Source organism: Phyllostomus hastatus, unplaced genomic scaffold (assembly GCF_019186645.2).
Source record: "Phyllostomus hastatus isolate PE091 unplaced genomic scaffold, TTU_PhHast_1.1 phas_contig_40, whole genome shotgun sequence".
Classification (NCBI taxonomy): domain Eukaryota; kingdom Metazoa; phylum Chordata; class Mammalia; order Chiroptera; family Phyllostomidae; genus Phyllostomus; species Phyllostomus hastatus.
This window is the reverse complement of record NW_025333872.1, coordinates 33,593,455-33,613,292: the sequence shown is the minus strand read 5'-3', so window position 1 is coordinate 33,613,292 and position 19,838 is coordinate 33,593,455. Positions and strand designations below refer to the sequence as shown.

The 19,838-nt window shown below is 31.3% G+C and overlaps 1 protein-coding gene across 1 annotated transcript in view; it reads left to right on the top strand.

Moving 5' to 3' along the window:
• The window catches only part of LOC123822186 (pleckstrin homology domain interacting protein), a 140,537-nt gene that overhangs the window by 102,914 nt on the left and 17,785 nt on the right, over positions 1-19,838 (top strand). Inside the window, exons 24-35 of the mRNA XM_045844139.1 lie at positions 1,556-1,675; positions 4,878-4,985; positions 5,536-5,660; positions 5,780-5,862; positions 8,067-8,178; positions 8,360-8,421; positions 10,440-10,595; positions 11,854-11,974; positions 14,725-14,850; positions 17,614-17,683; positions 18,317-18,367; positions 18,643-18,792. Coding sequence (XP_045700095.1) covers positions 1,556-1,675; positions 4,878-4,985; positions 5,536-5,660; positions 5,780-5,862; positions 8,067-8,178; positions 8,360-8,421; positions 10,440-10,595; positions 11,854-11,974; positions 14,725-14,850; positions 17,614-17,683; positions 18,317-18,367; positions 18,643-18,792 — 1,284 coding nt within the window. The remainder of the gene's footprint in view (positions 1-1,555; positions 1,676-4,877; positions 4,986-5,535; positions 5,661-5,779; positions 5,863-8,066; positions 8,179-8,359; positions 8,422-10,439; positions 10,596-11,853; positions 11,975-14,724; positions 14,851-17,613; positions 17,684-18,316; positions 18,368-18,642; positions 18,793-19,838) is intronic.

The following is a 19,838-nucleotide window of genomic DNA, read 5'->3' as shown; positions in this document are numbered from 1 at the left end:
GTTATGCTTAATTCTCCTTTTTCTCTCATATTGTGTATCCAGCCCATCAGGGAATTATCTTGGCTCTTCTAAATATGTTCAGCATTTAACTATTTTCAACATTTCTGCTGTCACTAGTGTTAGCTACTGTGAACTCTCACCTGTATTATTACAGTAGCCTTCCACCTGTCTTCATGCCTTTGCCCTTTATCACCTAGAATCTATTTTCTAAAAGCATGTATTGATAAATTTTTTTTGTAAAGGTCCAGCTGCTCTGCCATTGTAGCCTGAAAGCAGCCATAGACAATACATAAATGAATGAGCATGGCTGTGTTCCAATAAAATTTGATTTAGAGAGAGCACGCCGAGCTTGGACTGTGTATGGGCCATCGTTTGAAAATGGCTGCTTTGATGCATCTGTAGTGATTCTTTTAAAATGTAAGTCAGATCCCATCACTCCTGACTAGAATTCTCTCCAGTAGATCCATGTCACATGTAGTAAATGCCAATCTTTTCCCATCCCTTTTTCTCCAAAGAGAGAGTGCTCCTGATGTGTTTGAGAAGCAGGAAGATGTTGTTAATGAAGAGAAAATGGATATTGAGTAGCAGCTGTAGCAGTATCTGTTGCAAATAGTGTTCTGTCATAACCTCAGTATGACATTGCTTCTTTTAGGTGAACTTGCACTAACTTAGTGACAACTGTCTTCTTTTTTTAAAAAACGCAAGAGAATAAAACTTGGAATCATAATATACAAACACTGTACCAAAACATTTTTAATCGATTGCATGAACTTTCTCTGCTTATAAATCTTAGGTTTCAAAGGCTCTTAGAAGTTCCTTTTTCATAAGTCTTAAGGTAACAACATCCAGATCATTTTGGCTACTTGTAGGGGACCATCAAAGTTAAAAAGGTTTTTCTCAGAGGCATAACTTTATATTTATCCACAAAAATAAAAAGTAAGGGACCCGTCTTAACAACATTTTGTTTGGAAAATATCTGAAGAAAAATTTTTTGTTAAAAGCTAAATGTGAGCCAAGATTGTGAAATAGCTACTCTAAAGGGGAGAAGGACAAGAGTGTTCTTGGGCTATGTAGAAGTATAATGCCCAGCCATGGAAACAGTTAGCCTTCTGTGTCTTGCACTAATCGGCCCATACGAGAATATATTATCTAGTTGTTACTAACACACTATGACTAGGACATTTTTAAAAAAGACTCAGATGTGCTTTGTTAAATGGAAACTTTATAAAACTAATAGAACTGTGACAGGGAGACTACTTGGAGTTTATATTTTGGTGTTTATGGGAATATCTTGACACTTAATTTTGTTTTGAATGGTTTCTTCAGGGTTTTGGCTTATTTAGTTCTTTTTTATGTAGTTATTTTGGAGTGATTAAATACTACACTGCTACTACTGACATCTTTCCAGAATAGATTTTTAATACCTGAAGAATACATATATTGCACAATGATTCACTTCCCTTTATTTATTCAACTACCTTTATAATTATTTTAAAGGACAGGTTGTAGATGAATACTTTTATGATAATACTACTTTAAATGTTCTAAACCTTAGAGGTTGGCTGTAGGAGAACTAACAGAAAATGGGTTGACGTTAGAAGAATGGTTGCCTTCAACATGGATTACCGATACTATTCCCCGAAGATGTCCATTTGTACCACAGATGGGTGATGAGGTACGTTTAAACTTTTTAAAAAGCATACTGTATTTCTTTCTTTTAAATTATTTTGAATATTTTTAGAGTGCTAGAAACAACTCTAGAAGATTGCAGTAGTTTTATAAGGTATCTCATTCTAGATGTTTGTAACTACAGAAAAAGTAAAATTAGGAAGGAAGCACTAATGCTCATATTTTTTAAGGATGCTGTAAATATTGCAATTGCAAATCTAAATATTTTAAGAATGGGAATTTTGTTAGTATTTTAAAAACTAGTATGTATTTTTAATGACTTTTTTGTCAGTTATTTCTTTTTTAAATTAAAATATATTAATTTTTCTTAGCTTAAGACTTAAATATTAGGAATATAATGTATAGCCTTTTAAAGAAAAACTCAGCATTTTATTTTTATTTAATTTTATTTTATAGAAGTGTTTCATTTAAATAACTTACATTCATAATCTATTCTTAGATCTTTAAAAATTGTATTATCTTAGTATAAGAAGTATTTCAGTTTTAAGAAAATATGATTTGGCATCATTTGACTATGTACGTTGGACTATAAAATTTAAATATAAGATTTCAAATCAAGGGTTCATGTCTCCTTATTTTATGCATAAGTGGTAAGAGATAGGGTTATCTGATGCCCAGTAGATGAGCAGTAAGAAATAAGGAATTTAAAACTGGCTTTTCTGGCAAAGAACACTAATTAGCTATAGAAAGTGGCAGTTCAGTCAAAGAAGGAAAACAAAAACTTTACATTGCAAGACTAATTTTAACAATCTGTAATAAATCAAGTATAGATACCCTACTTGCCTAAGAAGTCTTGAAGAGCATAGAATAGGAACGTCACCACATTGTTGTAATTTAGTTACAATGGTAGATCCTAACAGATCTGTGACATCAAGAAGATGCGCGGTTATATTATGTTTAATATATTATTTTGAAGGTGGCCAGAAAGTGTGTAATTGCTTGTTGAATAATTTCCTTTCAAAATGTTTAAGTTGTTTTTTAAAAAGTTTAATAGCACTTTTTTAACAAGCTATACTATTTTTTAATAGTAGGAAAAATACTTGTTATAAAACAACTGTGTTCGAGTACCAGTTCTACAGGATGGTAGTTGGGAGTCACTTAAATTTGATATTTATAAAATGAGCATAAATAGATGCCTTGCTGTTTTCATAAGGATAAAATATATGTGAGAATACATTTTTTACTTTCAAATTATGTATATGTATAAACTAGTTGGTACAAAAGTGAGGAACAAATTAATCATGATCCCTAGTTACAATTTTGTTATGCTACACAGATGAACTGTTTTTAAAAAATCATTTAGCTCTGACTGGTGTTGCTCAGTGGATTGGGTGTCATCTTGCAAACCAGAAGGTTGCTCACTGGTTTCAGTCTCAGTCAGGGCACATGCCCAGGTTGTGCCAAGTCCCCCAGTTGGGGGTGTGCAAGAGGCAACCAAGCAATGTTTCTTTCTCACATTGAGGTTTCTCTTCCTCGTTTTCTCTTTCCTTCTCCTCTCTCTAAAAATAAATACCAAATTTTTTAAGTCATTTATTTCTGTTTTGTTGTGCACTGTATTAAATGCTTTTCATAACATTTTCTCATTTAGATTTTGTAATAACCTTTTAACAGTGAGCATTATCAACTTCAGATAAGAAAATTAAGCTTAGAAAACTTAATTTGCCAAAGATCACACTGCCAGTAAACTAATAGTATGACTCCAAATTCTGTGCTTTTCTTAAGCCTTAAGAAATATCTTTATCATCAAAATCAAACTAATACATTTTAAAAATTTCAAGCATGTTTTCTAGTTGGATAATGATTTATAAAGGCTGTAACCCAGCATCTTAGGAGGAACCTATTCCTATAAACATCCAGGAGGCAGAGCAGGATAAAAGTGGTTATTAACAGAAGAGAGGATGTTCTACACCTCACCATCTGATGCTGCAGAGCTTGCATGGCAGTGGGAATATGGGAATTTGTTAAGGGGACAGGCTCAGCGTCCAGCGACTTTCCTACTGAATGGCCTCCCACTGAAGAGCTCTACTAGGAAGCCCTTATATTCCCCCATTCAAGTTCTTAAGATACTGGTTTTAACTATGTAACATACCTGCAATTCTTTTTTCCTTTTTTACAGTTAGCTATCCTCACCATTAAAAATTTTTTTTCATTTATTTTTATTTTTAGAGGGAGAAAGTCAGAAAGAGAGGGAGAAAAACATCAATTGGTTGCCTCCCCTTTTTCCCCAACTGGCAACCTGGCTGGAAACTGAGGCATGTGTCCTTATCAGGAATCAAACTGGTGACCTTTTTGTTTGCAGGCTGGCTCTCAATCCACTGAGTCACACCAGCCAGGGCATATACCTGTGATTCTTTATTTTATTGAAATTTTTATTTATTTTATCCAATACTCATTAACTTTAACCTTGAAATTTTTATTTATTTTATCCAATACTCATTAACTTTAACCTTGTATTTTATATGTTTTTTAAGCACAGGAATCTCTGTTTATCTGTTCTATCACAGTTTATTCCCCTATGCTGTCTTCCACATCCATCCATCCTCCTCCCCCCTACAATTACCACACTGTTGTCTGTGTCCATGAGCGCTTTCTGTTTTTTCCCTTTTTTGTTTGATCCCTCCATGCCCTAGCCCTCCCCAGAGCTGTTGGTCTGCTCTCTGTCTATGAGCCTGTGTTTATTTTGCTTATTAGTTATTTTGAATTTAAAAGTAAAGTGGTGCCCTGGCTAGTGTGGCTCAGTGAACTGAGTGCCAGCCTGTGAACAAAAGGGTCACTGGTTCGATTCCCAGTCAGGGCACATGCCTGGGCTCTGAGCCGGGTCCTCAGTTGCGGGTATATGAGAGGCAATCTCATATTGATGTTTCTCTCCCTCTCTCTCTCCCGCCCTTCCCCTCTCTCTAGAAATAAATAAAATCTTCAAACAATAAAAGTAAAGTGGTAAAACAAACCAAAAAAACCCAAAAGTTACTGCTTTTCTTAACCTGTTAGTATGTAATCAAAGTAATGTTATTTTGAACACTTTGGTTATGATTATGTGACATCAGAAAAACTTCAGGAAAAGAAGGAAAAGAAGGAAAAAACATCATAGTATTAGAAAATCTTTTAGTTCAAAGAACATTAAATTATTGCATATTGAGTTTACGGAAACACATTCAAGTTTTTAAATTGTGATGTTATATTATTTTTAGGTTTATTATTTCCGACAAGGACATGAAGCGTATGTTGAAATGGCCCGGAAAAATAAAATTTATAGTATCAATCCTAAAAAACAGCCATGGCATAAAATGGAACTACGGGTATGATGTTTATTATTTAATAGCTCAAAAATATGTAGTTATGGAATGTGGAAAAATTGTATTATTAATAGTTTTAGTATAAGAAACAATATCATGAAGATATCTTTCTTAACTGAAGCAATCTGGCGAGTAGAGTGTATTGTATTTAACATTCTAAGAAACATAAGATTGACTGAATTTGTATGCTGTGACAGTTTATAAATTGTGGGTACAAAATATAATTAGTGAGAATTAGCAACACTAATATCTAAGGCAAATATATATGTAATTTGATAAGTATGTCTAGATTTATCAGCAATAGTTCACAATTACTTAGAGGCTTAGACCTCTAAGTGTTGGAAAACTCTTATTTCAGTAAAGTTTTTTTTATGCTTTTCTTTACTATTTAAAACTGAAACATAATTTGCATACTCTATAGTACGCAGATCTGAATTTTTACATATAGACAGAGTAATTACCTAGATCAAGTTTGACGTGAAAAAGTGCTTTCTTGATTATGTTTAGCAGTTTATTTTGAGAAAATGGTTTCTCATTTTTTCTCTCTTCTCAGGAACAAGAACTGATGAAAATAGTTGGCATAAAGTATGAAGTGGGATTGCCTACCCTTTGCTGCCTTAAACTTGCTTTTCTTGATCCTGATACTGGTAAACTGACTGGCGGATCATTTACCATGAAGTAAGGACTGTTGAAAAAGGCAATGGTTTCTTAGTATTGTAGATTGTTTTCAAGATAAATTCAAACATGTCATAGATATTTTTAGGTATGTGACCTAATTTATTTCTGTTTGTAATTAGATACCATGATATGCCTGATGTTATAGATTTCCTAGTCTTGAGACAACAGTTTGACGATGCAAGATACAGGCGGTGGAATATAGGTAGGTAATTTTAGAAGCCATAAGTGTGTGTTTTTAATCTAATAAGTGATTTAATATTTTTCATGGTTTAGGAAAAGAAATGAGTTGCCTGCCATTTCTGGGAATATTAGTAGCCAAGTACAATATTGTGTCAAGTGTTTTTTGAGTCTTTTTAAGAATGAAAATACTTTTAATCTAGTTGATGCTGAAATTCTAAGCATTTTTTTCTCTTACATTTGTTAACTATTATAAGATTGTTTATACCTATTCCTTTAGTTGTTTTATGTGTTGACTTAAATTTTTATCCAAAAATATTAATAATAATTCAAAATTGAAGCAGGTCAATATGTTTAATAATTTAATTTAGATGGGACAAAAGTTAAACCTACATTTTTTTCTTTAACTTTATTATAATCTTTAAAAATTAATATTGAAATCAAGACTCAAAAAAGTTTTAAAATCCTTTAAAATTTCTAGGCATTTAAGATGGATTAATTTATGTCCAGAGGGTATGCTGTTCATCAGAGTATTTCATTTCTAAACTTCAAATAGTGGCATTCTTTGTCTTCTCGGAGTGAGATGTGGTGCATATATGGCATAATATGGCTTTGAAAAATCACAATAATTGATACTTCAGTCCATCTCTTCTCCAGTGCCATTAGAATGCATTGGCATGATTATTTGTCTATTGTTAATTGGACTTCATAAACTTAGAAATTTAACTGTTTTTTAAAAAAAAAATTAGGAGAATGCAAGGTCCTAGGAGTTATGAAAAAAGTTAATGTATCATGTATCATTTCTGTAGAAGTTTTGAAAGATATTTTCCATAAAGTAAGGGAGTAATCAAGATAGAGAAAGACATGGAATCCCTCTAGGAGACAGGAAATGTTTTCAAGACAGGAAAGAGCAGAAAGGAGTTCCCAGGTAACAGTCAACAGAAGTCCCAAGAATAGCATCTGTTACCAAGCCTATAAAACAACCAGACCAGAAGATATTGTCTCTCAAGAGTGAAGTCTTCAAGGGGAAAAAAATGGAACTGATCTCCAATGATCTAACATGCTTGACTTGTGGAAAATTATATTGAAAAGTAGTTTATAGTTTGAGTTGTTAGAGAATGGGGGAAAATAATCATAAATTCAGGGAAAACTAAGGCATTAAAAAATTAAACAATTATTAAAAAATACAAGAAAGTGTGTAGAAGTTGGCATAGTAGCAAACAATATTTACATAGTCATGATAAAGAAAAATTGAATATAGACTAAATAAAATACATATATCTTTTATATACAGTTGTATGGATAGAGGTCAGTACTTAATGTCTGAAATAGATGAGTGAAGAAATAGCTGTATATTCATTATTTAGAAATTCGTAAGTAAATTTCAAGAAGAAATAGTTAAAAGTTTTTCTTGGTTCTGGTTACAATTTTTTACATTTGATTTTTTGTTTGAAAGTCAGGGAAGGGGGAAACGTAGCAAAAAAGAAGAGACTGATTTACAGTTTTTGTATGGCACAGTGGGAACCTGAGAGGATAACTCATTAGGGTCTTCCGGGAAAGCAGTTTTCCTAATATGACAATAGCTGATTGTAAGTAAAGAAAGGGACTCAAGGAGTGCTGTTTTACAAAGAATAGTTGTTTTTATTTCTTTGTTTTTAATAGGAAATGGAAAATGAGTATATGCAGGAGTGTTATAGCTTAAGGGTAATTGAGGTGAAGAAGTCAGTTTGGATATTTGTTTGGTTTAGTTGTTTTTAGAGTGGAGTGTTGATTGTTGGTTAGAGGAACTTGGCTACAGAAAGTAAGAAATTATAGACTGTAAATACTTGTTTAGCCGAAATTATTAAACTGTATATTTATTTGAATGAAAAGTTTGGGTATAGTCCTACTGATTAATTAAAAATGCTAGATTGTTAAAAATGCTTAAGGTTACCAGTAAAAAAAAAAAAATGCTTAAGGTAAAAGTGAATTTCTCCTTACCCTAATAAAATGTAAGAAATGGTACAATAGAAACTGGTAAGTCACAGTTCTGGTGTACTTATTAAATAACATTTTTCCTCAATATTGCTGACTTATTTACTTATTTTGAAATTTGTAGGTCACTTTTTCTATATCTTCTGAAATCATACAGGCAGTTTAAGTATCTTAAAGGAGTATACTTTGGGAAAAAGGAGCAACAACAGCAACATTACAATTCAGAGTAATGAGATGGCTCTTATTCTTGTCCAGGTGACCGTTTCAGATCAGTCATAGATGATGCCTGGTGGTTTGGAACAATTGAAAGCCAGGAACCTCTTCAACCTGAGTACCCTGATAGTTTGTTTCAGTGTTATAATGTTTGGTAAGAAAGCATTTGCTGTATTTTAGTTCAGCCTGATTTTCTTTGAATATTTTCCCTATTAATAAAATGATAGCAATACTTTTTTAAAATACCAAAGCAATTATTTTATGATATGATTTTATTTTAAAAATTGTGTTTTAGTATTTAGATTTTTTAATAACAGGATTTTTCTTCCTTTAAGCTGGGATAATGGTGATACAGAAAAGATGAGTCCTTGGGATATGGAGCTTATACCTAATAATGGTGAGTATATGTTAGGCTTTTGTATATTTATTATGGAATTAATTTTTTAAATAAGAAGTATGATTTGCTAACTTACTATTGCATAGGGTTGTTAGGAAGATCAAATAGAAAATATTCATTCATCAAATATAGCGCCTTTACTATTGACCTGGACTTTCGAGACATAGTAGAAAACAAGATAGACTTAACATTTGCCCCCTGAAATTTATAGTCGTGACAGGAAAGATGGAAGTTAATTGATTACAGAAAAACATGAAATTGTTTTGCTCATGACTTGTTATTCCTAGAAGCTGAGCACTTGGGAGCAAAGATATTTTTGTAACTCCACAGTTCAGGCTTTTGCATGAGACATAGCATAGATTCATATCCTAGCCCTGCCGTCTTCTGTCTATGCCACTTGGGGAAGTTCCTTCAATTCTCCAAACCAGGTCTTAGAATTTAGCCTTTGAAGTTATGTAAACTAATATGTTCCTTACAGGGCTTCTGTGAGGATTAAATGACATCATATGTGTAAAGTGCTTATTATAGAGCCTGCCACGTGTAAGGGCTCAACGAGTCAGTAATTATAATTAATAATAATGTAATAGCTGTTACCTTGCATATGGCCTTACACATTGCCTTGGAATTTGGGAGTTAGCCTTAGGCAGTGAGTATGATATCTTCTTGGGACTGAGAAAAGGCCAGTGTAGCTAAATCCTGGAGATTATTTTTTTTTCTACCTCATTACCTATCTTTGTTTCAATTTTTTTTAAAAAGATCATATTACTATATATGCGTAAAAATGTTCAAAAGGATATGTATTCTAGATTCTTAATAAAGATTACTTATAAAAAATAAAAATATAAAGACTTTTATAAATTATCCTTTACATTATTCTATGTTGTTTGATTTCTTTAAAAATAATATTACTTTTAGATAATAGCAAAGATTTAAAAACAAAATTTTGACTTTTGACATAGAAATAATCATTTATAAATGTTTGTTATTTATTGTATTTCTAAGAAGTCAGAGAAAAACGATATCTTGGAAAAAGTAAACTCGGATAAACCTTAAAAATGAGAAAATAGTCTTTAAAATTTTTAAATGTCTTAGTCAGATAATGATCATTTTACATGGCTTATATTCTGGTTTTGTTTTTTTCCTTTATGGAAGTTTGAGTTTGATGCATTGCACTATTATTAATGTGAGAGAAATGAAACTAATTGGAATTGTAATGCCTGAGGTATTTCTTGAAATGAATCGGTGCCGTTAAGATACATCCTACCTAAATATATCTGTATGTGGAGCAAGTGCTTTTTGTTTTTTATCTATTTGGATACATACACATATGCAGCCATAGAGCTTAATTTCATTTTGTGAGGAGGAAAAGTTTTGTACACAAATAGTTAATATGTTTCTCTTATCTGGGTCTAGTTCAAAGAAAAATGTATTTGGTAGATTTGTAGATTTATGTTATCACCCACCCCTAACAATTCTCTTAAAGATTCAGTAAGAGATTCTGTTACATATTCAGGCATGCAGAAAGCATAACCGTTATCATTTAAGAGCAATAAGCATGAGAATTACCTGTCAGTAATCAGAATTTTCTCTGTTTATACATTTTTTAAAAATTATACTTTGTTTGAAGTATTCTGGAAAATACTACTTTAGTTCAGCTTTACATTGTGTATGTTTTATCAAAGTAAAAATGGAGACTATATTATGAATTGATTCAAAACCTTTTAAATTTGTATCATATTATAAAATGCTTTCTACTTCACCTGGTAAATGGTGATGAAGTTGTGGGGTAAAAAATTTGGAGAAGTAATTATTATAATGTTTTAAAAAATAATTTAAGTTTTCTTGATCATTGAAATATGTTTTTCTTTCATGAAAAATAAAGAATATACTTGCCAAATCTTTATAAAATTATCCTTTAGTCTTATGACAATATCAACTCTACTTTGTAAAGATAACCTAAATATTAGTAAACTTCCACATATTTTCACTAAATCTGCATTTCTTTCTGGGTATTTCAGCTGTATTTCCTGAAGAACTAGGTACCAGTGTTCCTTTAACTGATGTTGAATGCAGATCATTGATCTATAAACCTCTTGATGGAGAATGGGGTTCCAATCCAAGGGATGAAGAATGTGAAAGAATTGTTGCAGGAATAAACCAGTTGATGACACTAGGTAAATGATAATAGTAGCACATCAGTATGGAAAAAGCTGGCAAAAAGCAAAGGAAAGGAAAAATACTATAATTCAAACAAATTATTCTTTCATAACATCATTAAGTCAGTGATTTTCAAACATTTCTAAGTGGAATTTTTCAAAATGAGATCTTACACAGGACTCAGATATTCAAATAAGTTATAAATGGGATTGTTCTATCTGAATTTAGAATGAGGGTCTCCCACAAAATGCCAGGGAAACTTCTGAACAATCTGATTCCTCCAGAATCCAGTTTGAAAACTCTCGACATATTCAAGCTGACATGATATAAACTGAAAGACAATGACTGAAAGGTGGATTATAATTATTAAACTGCTATACTAGTTTCCCCCTTAACTTTACATACATATACATAAGAGAATATTTGTAAGGGCAGGGGAAAAGGATATGTGAATTGCTTTGCTTCATTAAAAGAAAAACAATGACCACAAATTATCCAGAGTAACTCTAAACTAGTATGGTGCTTTGTAACAACCTCCTATTCTTGAGTAAGGAATCAGATTCAAAGAATACAGGGAGAAATTAACATGAATAACAGCTAAAAACACTAGAGACACATACTGGATAGTATTTTTACCTGAAGTATTTTATAGAATGGCAACACTTTATAAAAAATTGTCTCAAATACTGTCTTAGATAATTTTAGTAATATTTTGGGGTATGAAGTTGTCAAACTATGTGTGAATGAGCAAAACTGGAGAGACCATAGTTTGTAGATTTTTACCAGTTTAATGTGTGCCATAGAGTCAGTTACTTTGAATCTGTTTCCTCTTTTCTTTTTCACTAATATTTCACAGAATTATGTCATGAAGATGAGAAAAAATTCTAAGTTTTGAGAAAGTCAGACGTTAAAATGTTTGAATGCAATGTAATTATTATAGTGTTACTGATAGAATGAATGTTAAAAACATAAATTCAGGAATGGCCAGGTTTTAATTAGAGAAATGTTTGTATCTTTAATAGGTCATATGTATATTATTTGTCATTTTTCTTTTAAGAACTCTATGAATAACAAATATATGTAAAATTTTGCAGTGTAAATGTATACATAATAAAAATGAGACTCTTACTAGATTAGCTAAACTTTGCTTTTTCTATGAAGAGTGACAGATTAATAGTTAACACAGCTCAAAACTTGTTTTAATTCAAGATTTTCCATTAAGTATTTAAGCAATACAAAATACATTTATAAACTTATTTGTCTTATTTATTTTAGATATTGCTTCAGCATTTGTGGCCCCTGTGGATCTGCAAGCCTATCCCATGTATTGCACTGTAGTGGCATATCCAACAGATTTAAGTACAATTAAACAAAGACTGGAAAACAGGTTTTACAGGTTAGAACTGTTTACTGTAGCTACTACCTAAATAAAGCTAAATGATCCTTTCACCCATTTACTGATCTTCTATAGCAGTGCTTCTCAAACTTTAATGTACATAAAAAAATCACCTGGGGATTTTGTTAAAATGCAGAATTTGGTTCCATAGGTTTAGAGTATAACCTGAGATTCTACATTTTTAAAAAATTCCCAGCGATGCTGATGCTGCTGGTCTTGTAACTACACTTAGAATATGTTACCTAGATAGTTTTGTCTACCTGCTAATATGAGCTGCTGCTTGCTGTCTTCATAGCATATTTTATAAAACTTAGCATATTTTACAAAACTGTGTCATTTTCTCCAAGATATCACATTGAAATATTTGTTACTTGATTTTTTCATGAACAATATAAAATTTGTCTTATTTTGCTTCTATTCAGCTTATGAGTACTTACGAACAATGAAATTAGGAAATTCAGGATATTTTTCATCGTTACAAGTTAGCTTGAAATGCAGAGTTTTTTCCTTTAAAGACGATTTCAGTTAATTTGCATCATCATCTTCTAGGTAACAATTTCAATAAATACTGAGTTCCAATCTCAGACAGGCTTTTGAGGTTTATTGCCTAAATTGTCATATTAAAAAGTGAGTTTAAGTTTTTAGTTTTCACATAATGAAATTATACTCTTAGTTTTCATTTTTCTTAAGACTTTTGCTAAACAGTCATAAAACATTTTAATTCAAATAATACTACATTAAAACTTTTTTGTGAGCAGTTTTATATTATTGCAGTTCTTTATGTTTTTATTTAACTTAGGATGGTTTTTATTCATATTTTTATTGGTATTTTCCTACAAAAATCAGTGCTTTCCATTCTTTTTATCACTTAAAGTATAAATCTAATTTGGTACTTCCTTTACCTGCTACTGAAAATTCCATTTGTTATTCCTTACTGATGAAAACAGGGTTTCTCAATAGGAACATTACTGACATTTGGGGTTGTCCTTGGTCTTTTAGGTGTCAATAACAGTCCCTGGTTGTAAAATGGAAAATTTCTCTATACATTGCCAAATGGTCCCAGGGCACTCAGAATCACCCCTCATTAGTAACCACTGGAATAAAGGAAATTAAGATATTAAATTTAATGTTCTGAAGATATTTCTGATCTTGCTAAGTGTTTCCACTGTTGCTTCATTGCTATTTGTCAGAAACATAGAGGAGGACATCAGCTATGACAATGTGCCTCCCATTTATCTTCACCCATGAAACACACTTCTTTAAATCTTTTTCAACTCCAGATGTTGGAAGTTTAAGAGAATAAATGGAGGAGAAATTCTTAACTACATCCTTCTTTCTCCTAGACCTCTAATTGTTAAATCTTAGGAGTTACACCTAGTGTTTCAGAGATGGAACAAGACATGGAAGGTAACAAGGAAAGAATGCTAAGGTGTGCATTTCAAGTACATTACACCTTAAATAGGATTTTTGGAATTAGCCATAGTAACTAATTTAAGAAAAAACCTTTGTGGATATAATCCTTACCTAAATTAGAAACTGCCTATTTTTCTTATAATATGGTTATAGACCCAAGTTATATTTTTAAGTGATATTTCACTGTTTCAAGCTTTTTTGCTTTTCCTTTATTTATTGGCTTCCGACTCCTTAAAGTTTATGGTTTTCCTCTTCAGTAATTCCCTTAGTCTTTTGTTAAACTACTCACTTTGCCTTGCTGATATTCTTCTAATTCCTTAATTTACACACAATTTTCTGTAAGTTATGCTGAAGATAACTTTAATTTTATTATTATAATGAACTTCGTGAATGCCATTTTAAATGCACAGAAGTATTTCTATATTCACAACTATACATTTTTTAAAGATTTTATTTATGTATTTTTAGAGAGGAAAGGGAGGGAGAAAGAGAGAAACATCAACGTGCGGTTGCTGGGGGCCGTGGCCTGCAACCTAGGCATGTGCCCTGACTGGGAATCGAACCTGCAACACTTTAGTTTGCAGCCCATGCTCAATCCACTGAGCTACGCCAGCCAGGGCCCCACAACTATACATTTTTTAAATTTCATGTCATTGTATTTTTGTTCACACATCAGCAAGATTTTATGAGTGTTTTCTTTATTTTAAATAGGACCACATATTGGGTAATATTCTAGAAGTCATCTTTGGATTTTTCTTTCCTTTCAGAAATAATAAAATACCAAAATTTATTTTAGTATTTTCAATTCAGTGTTAAAAAATAATTTTTATTTACTGACAGTTCTTAGTAAACTAACATGGTTGCCATATATTTTTATATTTTTGTATCTCATAAGCATGTTATCACCTTTGCATTTTTATATGTAATTTAATTACCAGTGATACAATTAGATGAGAATTGCTTCCTTTTTACATAAATCTCAGGTATGTTTATTATCAAAAAATGACATCATATCTGACAGGAATAGGTAAAGCTAAAAATAAAAACTGCAGTTCTTTCTGTTACTCTCCCTATAGGCAAGTCTCTCTTCCTAAAAGAAGTAACTGTTGTTTCAGTGTATCTAATCTAGACATACTCTATGCAAATCCATAATGTTGCTACACTTTTTTTTTCTTGCACAAAGAGGTTATACTTTTTCGAAAATAACTTTTTGAGGTGTGAGTTTTGTACTTGATTTAAGACTGCGTTTGAAAAATCACAATGTCTTGGTTTTAAATTTTGTGCTTATACTTCTAAATATAATGAGGTTAACACTTCTGTATTTTGTTTCTTTAAAGGCGGGTTTCTTCCCTAATGTGGGAAGTTCGATATATAGAGCATAATACACGAACATTTAATGAGCCTGGAAGCCCAATTGTAAAATCTGCTAAGTTTGTGACTGATCTTCTTCTACATTTTATAAAGTGAGTTATTTTTCCATACTTAATTATAATTAATGTGTAATAATGACAATATTGTAAAATGTCCATTATAAAATACAATTTTTATATACATAATATCACATGATGTGCTGTACACATGGCTCTACTCAAAATAGGAAGCACATAATGCCTATGTCTAAAGTACCATTTAGTTCATTGGCTAATACTACAAAATCATAAAACTTGTGTTCTGTAGTTAATATAAACAAATATGTATCCTTTTCTAAGCCCAACTGTTTAAAAGATAAGTGTTTATTGAATATGTACTGTTTTACCTAAAATAGTTCTTTTAACCCAAATAATCTTATATGTGGGATAGAAATTATCTGGAATTTGTAATTAAGGAAACTGCATCTTTTAGAGGTTAACTTGTTTAATTTTTATGGTAAATGAGTGTCTGCCATTCTGATTTGAGAACCTTTTATCTTGATATTATAGTACCCCTGTCAAGTTTATGAACAAGTATTTAAGGAGCCCAGCATCAGACTAAATTTAACTTCCAAGATGATTCTTATTTAAAGTCAAGTTTATTTACTTATTCATTGATCCCATACAAAGAGTGGTAATGATAACTTTGTAAGGCAGCAGCACTTTTATTATTTTTGTCTTAACGGATTTTATGTAACCATAGAATGAATTGAACCTTCTAGTTGAAGTCAGAGAAATGAATCATATGTTTTGTATAAGATACTGCTCTGAGTTTGTATTAAGGTTATTTATATTGGATAATTATTTCTTGTTAAGAGAAGACTATTTTATAATTTAAATATTCAGCTGCTATCAGCTTTTATTTTTACATGAAGGAATTATTGAAGCTTTTTAAAAAACATCTTTAGCTTTATTCAGAGGGTTCCTTGTCCTGGTATTAATTGCTTACTTTTTTTCCTAAGGAATGTAGGTGATTTTAATATAAGAAAACACCAGAGGAACTTAGAAAGATAAACTTCATGCCCTTCCTCTACCCTGTTCTCTAGAGAACTCTTTCTTTGCAAGTGCTTTAGGGACTATTTTTGCAGTACTTTTACTTCTTTTCAGTAAAACTGATAATCAAGAATTAGTTTTCCTCAGAGGACTGTTTCTATGACTTGGTTATAATAGCTTGTAATATTTTAACTATAAAGTTTTTAGTCTAATTTTCTAAGTGTTATGTGGATATTTATGTACATCTATATTTCTAAGAGATGAATCAGAATCAAGGGATATAGGAAATTTATATTTTAGTGAAATAATTTAGATAAAAGTTATTTTTATATTTGAAATAGTATGTGAAATTGTATCTCTTTCAAATAGTTATTGGGAAATGACTTAGAAGGACAGATTAATACATTTAAAGCCTTCATATCATATATATCTAAAAATAAATCCCTGGCATTTTTTAGATGTATACAATTTGTTAAAACCATTTTTGGCTGACAGTGGTTTTCAAAATATTTCAAAATTTTGATTATTATACTTTTTAATTGAGTTGTTTGGCCAAATTCCAAGCAGTAGATATATACAAAGTGATATAATAGATATTTGGAAATAGAAATATAACTTCTTAATACAATTTTGTAGATAGGTAAATTCGTAAGTAACTACAAGATAAGGGAAAGGTAACAAAAGAGTTTCTATGAAATTTAGATGAGGGATAGGTTCACTTCTAGCTATTAAAGTGGGGTTTCAGGTTCAGGGGGAGGGAGAGTATGTTAAGATGTAATGGACAAGGTAGATATGGATAAATTCAGGAGAAGTTAGATGAAAGGAAATCCATTCTAGAGATAAGGATGGAATGAGCTAGGAAATTAAAAAGATTTTAAATAAGTTTAGTAATTTAAATTGGGTGAAACAGAATACATGAGTTGAAGTAAGGGGTACAGTGTTATAAACTCATGTTTTGTTCAGATCATGGAGGGCCTTGAATGCTGATCTAAGAAACTAAACTTAAAATATGGGCACCAGAAGCAAGGGTTAATGAACATATTTTAACATGAATATTATATGATGCATAGTATGCCTTAAAATATTTACTGCAGTGTCTGGTATTAATTGATAGGGAAGACACATAAACCATAAATATTAGATTGGCTGCTACACTGACCAAGTAACAAGTGATAAGGGATTAATTTATGAAAGTGAGAAAGAGGCAGATGCCAAGAGATTTTGAAGGTATACTTACAGAATTTGGCCAGTAGTTGGGTTTATAAGGAGGCACAGGATGGAATAGTGAAAATCTGTGCACTATGAAAATGGGAATTCTGTTTCTAAAAAAGTAGAAAAAGGAGGAAGACTATGGAGTGACAATTAGGTTCAGCCATGTGGAATTTTAGATGATAAGAACCTGAGAAGAGTCAGACCAAATTATAGGAATTTGGGATTCATTTATAGAGGTTACAGTGTCAAGAGAAAATGACTAAGGACAAAATTTTAGGGAATGACTTCATTTAAGAATGAAAGAAAGAAGGAATTAGAAGACAGGGGGTACTTCCCTTGTAGACTGAGTAAAGAAGGCATCCCAGGCACAGCAATGAGCTGAGCAAAACTTGGAGGTAAGAATTGAACTGGGTTTGGTGTAATGCAATAGGCTAGAGTGGAGGCTCCATGTAGAGTGGAGGAGTGGGGTCATGTGTGTTTTGTCATCAACCTATGAAAGAAGCCTTCAGGCTTTTAAATTTTACTTTTAAATCTGGTTTTAGTAAGAGATTTAAAGGGGAAAAAAAATCTCATGACTCTAATCTTGTATACTAACATTTCCTTGTTATTTAGGGATCAGACTTGCTATAACGTAATTCCACTCTACAATTCAATGAAGAAGAAAGTTTTGTCTGACTCTGAGGTATTTAATATTTTATTATAATTATGACATTAGTCTTATTCTGCATAAAAAAAGAAACAATAGTTTTCAGTTAAATGCTGTTACGAAGATTATTTTTGTCTAATGGTATAATTAACTTAAACATGGTTCAGAATTTTTTTGTTTTTATGACAAAAAATTGTTTAAAAGGTAGGGGTGAGAATTTTTAATGAGTGCTAAAGAGCTCCAACATATACATTATAGATTTATTAAAATGTGAAGGAGATAACTGGTATATAAACAACTGTAGAGTACAGTTGACACTTGAACAACATGGGAGTTAAGGGCACTTACTCCGCGAGCAGTTGAAAATCTGTGTATAACTTTTAACTTCCCCAAAATTTAACTACTAATAGCCTTCTGTTGACCAGAAGTCTTACTGATAATATAAAGTTTATTAACACACATTTTGTGTATTATATGTATTACATGCCATATATTTATAATTAAATCAGAGAAAAGAATATGTTGAGAAAATAACATAGTACTATATGTATTTATTGGAAAAAATCTGTATAAGTGGACCTGTACAGTTTAAACCCATGTTCTTCAAGGGTTCACTATAATCATGAAATCTAGAATTTTTAATAAATTTGATAAATTCTTGCTTCAAAGGAAGAAGAGAAAGATGCTGATGTGCCAGGAACTTCCACTCGAAAAAGGAAGGTAACATAGTTTTTGATCTAGCAGAAATACATTACATAGATTAAAATAAATGTTTTCAGAGCTTTTTTTTTTTTACTTTTTTTTTTTAAAGACTGGTTATAAATATTACTGTCAGTTAAGTTTCAATCACAAAATGCATGATGATTTTCAGAACTAGGTAAATGGTATTTTCTATCATTTGAGTTACTATATATTACCTAATTATGTAAGACTGCATTAAAAATATAAAGTTTATTTGTGTATTTTATTAATATTTTTCATCATTTTTATTTTAGGACCATCAGCCTAGAAGAAGATTACGTAATAGAGCGCAGTCTTATGATATTCAAGCATGGAAAAAACAATGTCAAGAATTGTTAAATCTCATATTTCAGTGTGAAGACTCTGAGCCTTTCCGCCAGCCAGTAGATCTCCTTGAATATCCAGTAAGTATTTTTGAAAATACTTTCTTTACCTGTTGGTTTTAGTATGTATCTTATTCACAACAGTTTGCTATTTAAATTGTTTCTATGGTTATAGTTTATTTCTAAATTATTTTGTACATGTACTCATTATCCATTTGGTTATATAGAGCGTCAAAGTTGAATGGTATAGTAAAATAGAAAGAGCCCTGAACGAAGACTCTGAAGAATTGAGTTTCAGCCCTTTCTCTTACCAGTTGTGCAATTTTCTCATCTGATGGTTTTTGTTTTGTTTTGTTTTGTTTACTGTTTTCTTCCCCACACTAACTTTATAAATTTATTATGGCAGTTATTTAGGAAACAAGAATAATACATACATACCTAACCTTCCTTATGGAGTTATAGAGCCGGAAGTACAATAAAATAATAGAAACTGAAGCACTATATACAAATGTAAGGTGGCATTATTAAATATATTTAGGTTATATCAATTATGATCTTTATGGGGTTCATGGTAAAAAGCTTGAGTAAACATGGTCCAGTGTTTATTTTTACATGTAATCTTAGAAATCTAAATTAGCTTAAAGTGAGTTTTAATTTCTTTATTCAATTTATTAAAGTTTGTACAGTTCAGGTAACATAAGTGGTTTCAAATGAAAATGAAATATTTTATAAAATATCGTGAGCTGGATATGACTTACCTGTTTATATATATGTTTTAACTTGCAGTGATGGAAATAAAGAAATTTCATCATAAATATTAAAAATGCCTTTTCTCAGCATTTAAAATTAAGAAGCATGGAATCTTAAGTATAGAAGATAAATCTTTGTCCTGGCTGGCATAGCTCAGTGGATTGAGCACCGGCTGTGAACCAAAGGGTCACAGGCTCAATTCCCAGTCAGAGCACATGCCTGGGTTGTGGGCCAGGTCCCCAAGTGGGGGCCATGCGAGAGGCAGCCACACATTGATGTTTCTCTCTGTATTTCTCCCTCCCTTTCCCTCTCTAAAAAAAATAAATAAATTCTTTTAAAAAATGTAAAATTTAAAAAAATTATTAAAAAAAAAGATA